The sequence below is a fragment of the Engraulis encrasicolus genome, chromosome 2, assembly GCF_034702125.1.
Source record: "Engraulis encrasicolus isolate BLACKSEA-1 chromosome 2, IST_EnEncr_1.0, whole genome shotgun sequence".
In the NCBI taxonomy this organism is placed as follows: domain Eukaryota; kingdom Metazoa; phylum Chordata; class Actinopteri; order Clupeiformes; family Engraulidae; genus Engraulis; species Engraulis encrasicolus.
Genome location: NC_085858.1, coordinates 44,926,429 through 44,934,104, shown reverse-complemented (window position 1 = coordinate 44,934,104; position 7,676 = coordinate 44,926,429). Strand labels below are relative to the sequence as shown.

Sequence of the window (7,676 nt, the reverse complement as noted above, 5' to 3'; positions counted from 1 at the left end):
TATGTAAACTCAAAAGAGTAAGAAGTATTCCCCATCTACAAACAGGGAGCTGTGACTTTGTTTTGCTTGGAGACTACAACAAGATACTCGGAGTTAAGTAGATTTGTTTTACATACTCTGAGTTAATTTCACAGACGGAGTTGCCAAACTGCCATGACATTTTTACATTATTCAGGAGAAAAGGACAGTCCTTTACTATAACCAATTCATTTATACAGTCATACAGAATAGTAGCAATATAATGAGGTAAAGGGTAGCTTCCAACAGCATACGCTCCTCTTCCCATAATTCCAGTCTCTGTGAACCACATCCCTTTATAGCATTATGTGTACACTTGGTAATTATAAGGGGGGTATTCCAAGAACATGGTAAAGTGGTGAAACATGACTAAGTTTAACCTACAGGAAGTGGTAGACCTGCTAATGGATAGCCCACAGGTGTCCCTTCCTGGGACTCACTAGAACGACGCCCTTTCGGTACTTACCGCTTACGTCATACGACCCTAAACCTAACCCTAACCCTAACCTTAACCCTAAACCTAACCCTAAACCTAACCCTAACCTTAACCTTAACCCTAACCTTAACCCTAAACCTAACCATAACCTTAAATCGCTTGTTTGAAATATTTAATTACCATGTGAAGTCACGAGAGGGCGTCAAACTAGTGGGACCCGTCCCTTCCTTGGCTAAGAAAATGAGGACCCAAGGCTCTTCTATTAGATGATTTACCACGACTACCTAAAGGTTAACTTAACCTGGTTTACTACTGAGCCAGGTTATCAGAATACCCACCAGGCATATTAGAGATTGATCTATAATTGACCATCTCATTTGCCCTCAGCCTCATTCAGTAGCTCCAGAGTCCCCGTCGAACTCGGCCACGGTCGTCTGGCCCAGGGGGTTGTAGATGATGTCGTCCACCTCTCCGCCCCCGTTGCAGGTCTTCTGGAAATGGATCTCAAGCTGATCCTGAAGGCTCTCCTGGTCCATGATGGAGGGGATGCCTGTCAGCAGCACGCTGCGCCGGCACACTGTCTCACGGGTCTGAACAGGTGGACAGAGGGGAGGAGATCAGATGGATAATTGCTGCTTACTTTATATTTATTATTATTTCAAATGCTACTATCACTATGTCAGAATCGTCAGCGTAGGACATAACTGGAATGCACAACACTACCTCATTTTAATATTATGTATGTATGCATGTCTGCTGTTGCCCAGTCTTGCACTTTATATGTCTGTATGGGTATTGTATAGGTAGGTGTAATGTATGTACTGTATACTGTCTAGGTCTAATTGTCTATGCCCACACCTAGAGTCTAGGTCTGTCTGCATGGTAAAGTAAGAAACGTAATTGCAATTCTTTGTATGACCAGCGCATGTAAAGAAATTGACAATAAAACCGACTTGACTTGACAGCCATGTCATGGTGATAGGCCTACTGTCTGATAGTAGGCCTAATGCTAACCCTGCTGATTTCATTCATTTGCTCTGCTAAATGCTGTTCATTTTTCCATCATCTATATCATTTTTTTAGTCTCGACAGTCACAACACAATTTCCTCCAAGGTAAAAAAAAAAAGATTATTTTCAACTCTACACAATAAAATAAACTCCTTAGTGACTTTACATGGTCGAAAACATTCATGAAGTATTAAATGCACAATAATCCTTAAAAAACAACAAAAAAAAAAACGTTTGACTACTTTTGGTCAACCTCTACATCAGTGTTTCCCAACCAGGGGTACGGGTACCACTAGGGGTACGCGAGCACCCTGCAGGGGGTACGTGGAAAAATTAACAAATGCATGGGGAATAGTCACATTGGCATATAGAGCATGAGTGAGGGGTACTCATCTTAGGACAAAAAGGCTTAGGGGGTACACAAGACAAAAAAGGTTGGGAAACACTGCTCTACGTGACAACTGTTCCCTCACCTGAAGGTCAGCGATTTTCCCGTTGAGGAATGGTGTGACTTTCACCTTGTGCCGTTTCCCCCTCTCTGCCTCCACCTCGTGGTCTTGCTTGTCTGTCAGGCCCTTGGCAACTGCAAGAGATTTCATCATGTGTCTTAATGCACAGTGACCACTAGGTGGCATAGCAGTTCAACATGGCAACACATGAAAAAGGATCTGATTTTGAGCTGATTCATAGTTATTATTACCTCTGCCATGTTTTCATGGGAGTTTGTATACATATGTGTTTGCATATGCACAATTTTAGAGTATAGACCATGGTTTGGGCTGATTCTTTTTAGTGATGGCTTGAGTGAGTGATGGCTTGAGTGAGTGATGAAATTAAAAAAGAAACATTTGAATACATTTTGCGACAATGAATAATGACATCTATCTATTCTTATTTTGAAAAGTGAAGTCTGTGATGTCATGGTGACTTTTGGCCAGCAATGGGCCAAAATGACTGGACAACTAATCTCGATCCAGTGCTAGTCCAGTACATTACAACACGGAATAAATGACCTTTCCTGGTGGAGGTTTGCAATATCCGAGTGCTTTTTCTAGCCATCCACTAAAAATAAAGTTGTTAATCAATAAAGCAATGAAAGTAATACTGACTATTGTTGTCTACGAAAGTGATGACCACATTGCCAGAGTCGGAAAGCATATCGGTTTCCTCCACCTCTCCGCCACCATTCTTCTTCTTGGAGAAGTGGAGCTCCAGCTTGTCCAGTAGCCTCTCCTCAGAATCCATTTTAGGGAGGTTGGACACCAGAATACGATGAGGACAAACCTGAGTGTCCAGCTAACAGAGAATGAAAACAGAAACATAATAACAATATACAGGGTTATTATGACAAACTTAATTAACTTTTGGATCAAATAAGAATCAATTGTTTTTTTCTAATAATCTGCTCTGCTACATCACGGCACAACATACATATTCTTGCACTTTGTAATTGTTATGTTGTATGTAATTATGGCGGTGCTATGATCTACAACAGCTTCTGGACACAATTCAAGCACATATCGCACCTAAAAATGGTGCAGAAGGTCTACATTAACAATAAACTGAACTAATTAACAATAAAAGGCAACAATTAAATATTAAGTTTGGTGAAAACTAACAAGAGACTTTTGCCACCATGTTATATTAAGACGATGAGAACAAGCTACAGTTAGTGATGGGCCAATGAAGCTTTGTTGAAGCTCTGAACCATTTAGGCACATTGCTTCAAAAATTGGGTTAGTACTTGAAGCTTCAGTAACAGGGCCCTCTCCTGGTGAAAAGCCATGTTTGCTATTAATTCGATAAGATGAGATGTTGTGACCTCATCATCTGCGACATAACATTACCCCCAATATTGGACTGAGCTCATACTTTTGCACACTAACTTCCCGACATTTGACATTTTAGGCTACTGATGAGGCAGTTGAGGTAGACGACATTACAAAGGCTACGATGCCACATTTATTTATTTATTCATTAGGCTATTTTTTGGGCGATCAGAATAAAGCGTTGCTGGCCATTAATGTCTTCTCCTTGTTGTGTTCATAACGTATGATGATGTTGTCTACTTGTCTATCAAGTGGGACTTATAGGCCTAATGACAGTCAATAAAATATCTATTCTCTCCACTGCAACCTGGCAGACGGCTCTGCAACAGGCCAAACACATTTGCGCGCGCCTGCTGGTTCGTGTGGCAGCGCGAAACACTGCAGCTACTTTCGGAAAACTGAACCAGTTTACTGTTTCATACGTCATATATCACGTGGTTTTTCCGTACTGAAGCAAACTTCGGAACAGTGGTTTAATGGTTTTCGCAGTTGATGGTTTGAAACACGTTCCGGCGCGCTTGTGCCAGACTACCATCACTAGCTACAGTATCTTTTGTACCTCTACATAGCTGGGCATCATGAGGTGTACAGGCAAGGCCTGCACGCTGAGAGTGACTCCGCCCTCCAGGACAACGTCATGGTCCTTATGCTTGAGGATGTTCTGTGCCACTGAACAGAGGAGAGAAGAACAGAGGCAGATTCATGGGAGTATAATAAAAGTATGCAGAATAAGTCAAAGTAGGTGCGTTAACATGCCACTTTACTGAGTGCAAAATATGACAATACGAATATATCAAAAGTAGGGATGCACCGATACACATTTTTTCACTTCTGATCCGATCCCGATATCTAAATTTGGATATCTGCCGATACCTATACTATTCCGATCCAATATCAAAACCACATATATGCATGGGTTTGAACTTGAGGTAGGCCCAAGTGGACTATTTGGTCAGAAAAGGGAGTCAGAAGAACAGGAAACTAATTAATGAGTAAAAAGTAACAAGTAAAGTAACAATCCCATCCTGAAAACTAATATGCAAGTGTTAAGATATCAAATTAACACTACATCTGACTCAATGTCAGTATGAGGAAAATTCTGATACTTTGGGAAAATTCCGATCCAATCAGATCTCTGAATTATGTTGATATCTGAACCCGATACCGATACACAGATACCGAGATCCCATCCCTAATCAAAAGATGCACTCAACTCACAATTATTATTTTTTTTACTTTAAATGTATATTTTTATGATGGTTTATAGGTAGAACGGGTTACAAAAGCCAACTAATATATTTTTTTTACGTTTTTGAAATAATAATGACATTGATATGAAGCTTGGAAGCTCTATTACATCATATCATGTGGTTGTTTTCTGGACTGAAGTGTAACAGATCTTTGAAAGGTCGGATCACAATACTGCCTTCTTGCGTCACGATACAGTGTTGTGAACTTCATTAAATATCTCACCAGGGTCTTCTTCAGGTATAGGAGTCACTCTTGAATTAAGCTGTTTGTGTTTTGAGTTGTATGAGGCCAGCAGGATTCCTCATATGAGATTTTAATCGTTTTGTAAGAGGGTCGTCATGTAAGAGGGTCCTTGTCTGCAATATGCTGGTATATGGGGGGCCTTGGCTGCAACATACCGGTATACGGGGGGCCTTGCCATGGTAAAGTTTGGGAACCCCTGTGCTCGCTTACCGGCCTCTTCCTCAAATGTGATCAGAGCTGTTCCTCCCTCCATGGGATACACGACTTTGGGGTTTATGTCAAAGCAGCCCGAGGTATCACCCGCGTCAGATGTGTCTCCCTTGAAAATCACTTTTCTCTCAGGCACTGCGGTGGACACCTAAAGCATAAAACAACAATAACAACAGGTCCAGCAGGGGCAACGCTGACATTCACACTTACTATTCTCTAATGTCAACGGAAGATGTACAGTATGTGAAAGATGTAGCCCGACTCCTAAAATTTGGAGTCAGAGAATTGAACAATGTTGAATGCAAACAGGCCTCATCTTGGAATATCAAAGATGGAATGGGTTTACACTTACAGCCCTGATAGTTTAGTCTATTTGGTGTATTTGATTTAAAGAGCTGCGAACACATGCCTGCGTGTGTGTGTGTGTGTGTGTGTGTGTGTGTGTGTGTGTGTGTGTGTGTGTGTGTGTGTGTGTGTGTGTGTGTGTGTGTGTGTGTGTGTGTGTGTGTGTGTGTGTGTGTGTGTGTGTGTGGTGTAGGAGTCCATTCACCATCATGGGCCTATGCTACAAAGCTGGTTCAGGGGTAAACCAGGGTAAGTTAAGAGGTCAATTATCTAATAGAAGAGCCTGGAGTCCTCATTTTCCGAGGACACCAGCCTCTTGCATTAGATGATTTACCTCTTAACTTAACCTGGAACTTAACCCCGGAACCAGCTTTGTAGTATAGGCCCCCTGGCAGGGCTCTAGGCTGACAGAAATCCTGAGACTCACATCTGATTGCTGTCTGAGGCGCTGGTTTGTCTCCTCCAGTTGCTGGATGTCCTCCTGCGCTCTCTGGATCTGAGTCCGAAGAGACTGCTGGTCATCCAGAAGGGCAGCGACTTTCCGCTGGAGGAAAATAAGTTTACATTCAGACTGAATATACTGAATATCCTGTCACATCAATAGCACAGTAGCAGCATAACTTCAAGAGGAATCATTTGAAGATTTCATAACACATTATTGTAATATTTATACATATTATATAGCAGTTATAAAACACGATTTTAAACATGATTTGTAAAAACATTATATAAAATCTGTACAATATTTTAAACACTTTTTTTAGCTATTTCACCAGAGGGGCATGTGTGTGGAGGAGGGTTGCAAAGTTTGCCAAACAAACTATACAGTGGAATTTCCAAATTAAGGGACATATTTTATCCCAACACTTTGACTCCTTAGTATGCAGAGGAGACAAACACAGAAAACCAAACCCCATCCTCACTTGCTCCATTTCCAGGATCTGCTCCTGTTTCTGTTGCTCGGCCTTCAGGGCTGCCTTCATGTTAGTGCAGCGCTGGTCAAACTCTTTTGCAAAGTGAAGGTTGTTGTCACGGCCGTCTGCAAGCATTTTCTGATCACTAAGAATGGTATCATAGGTTCTCTGTGGATAGAATGAAAGCATGTTAACTTTTTTAGTTGTATATGTATTGTAGGCCTACATATGCATGCCATAATCAGTGGCCTACAAACACCCATATGAAAATACTTACTTGGCACTTGCTGATTTCATTGCGTATTTTCTGCAATTCGGACTCAGGTGTGACCAGGGAGAAATCCTGGGGAAGAAAATATGTGTTTTCTATCATTATGAAGTCGGGTTACATAACTGGAGCAGTGGCAGTCATGTCTGAAGTTTCGATATTTACCTCGTCTGATGACATCATCAAGTGTCGACTTTTAGAAGCTGTCAAATAAAGAAAAATAGCGCTTCTTTTATATGTTGCAATAGCATATAATGCAACATTCTGTTAATTGTGCGACTCTATCTAATACGTGAATTTAAAAGCTACAGCCGACCACAGTTACATGACATAACAGGAAATCTCGATCATTCAATTAAAAGGTCCAAAGGTCTGTTTCTACGTAGCGAAGAATTACTAAGTTTTGGCAATAAAAAATGCAAAGTTCATCAAAAAAGTGAAGCTTAAATAGGCCTATTTATTTAAGAACGCAAATTATTGATTGGGCCGAGTGGGACTGCGGCCGAGCTGAACACTTTCATTTTGGTAGATCTTCGCCATAACGTGACTACAAAACATTTTAGGTTACCACATTCAACGTAAACCCTACATATTCTTGTCGTAGACTTAATGCAATTCGTCACGAATGTAAGTGTTATTTACAATGTAAAACAACAGACTGCAGTTTTACCTTGGCAGTGAGAGCGCGGCTCCAAAGACGCTAAGTTGGTTTCGTTTCAGTTAGTTTCGTTTTGGAGGAATATGGGGCTTGTTAGGAATGACCCAGCGGTTCAAGACCAGCCTGTAAGAAATGCGTTTAGGACTTGAAATAAGTTCTGGTTCTGCCAACCATTGCCAACCATTGGTGGTGCCAACCATTATTGGTGCCAACCATTACCCAACTGTTGCGTTTGGTGACAAACCTCCCCATTTTGCGCATTGTGGAAATCCTAATATCGAGTATGAATAGCCTATAATATGTGGTGCATGGGGTGTTCATAATTCCTATTTCACGTAGATCTGTTTTTTAGACCTATATGGTGTGCCTTTTGATAAACTTATCTGTATTGTATGCCCATTGCCTCTGGTGACTGCATGCGTAATGCCCATTTTGAAATGGAGCCATCTCAGCGTCTGAAATACATCTGGCAAGGTGGTCTTGTTTCATTGATAT

General features: G+C 41.2%; 1 protein-coding gene across 1 annotated transcript; it reads right to left on the bottom strand.

Moving 5' to 3' along the window:
* Positions 1 to 679: 679 nt before the first annotated feature.
* Positions 680 to 7,633, bottom strand: ifi35 (interferon-induced protein 35). The gene is made up of 10 exons (XM_063189222.1): positions 7,194 to 7,633; positions 6,689 to 6,726; positions 6,533 to 6,598; positions 6,265 to 6,423; positions 5,769 to 5,885; positions 4,997 to 5,144; positions 3,852 to 3,961; positions 2,573 to 2,759; positions 1,937 to 2,046; positions 680 to 1,044 (listed from the first exon to the last, which is right to left on the bottom strand). Exons 2-10 carry the CDS (start codon positions 6,704 to 6,706, stop codon positions 844 to 846), a joined length of 1,116 nt encoding a protein of 371 aa, XP_063045292.1. The 5' UTR covers positions 6,707 to 6,726; positions 7,194 to 7,633; the 3' UTR covers positions 680 to 843.
* Between the last annotated feature and the right edge of the window lie 43 nt (positions 7,634 to 7,676).

Bases quoted from the DNA above. Each gene is read 5' to 3' on its own strand.
- ifi35 (XM_063189222.1), bottom strand. The intron at 3,962-4,996 runs GTAAGCGAGCAC...TCCTCTGTTCAG, and splicing joins CACATTTGAGGAAGAGGCCG to TGGCACAGAACATCCTCAAG. The intron at 2,047-2,572 runs GTCAGTATTACT...AATCTCTTGCAG, and splicing joins CACTTTCGTAGACAACAATA to TTGCCAAGGGCCTGACAGAC.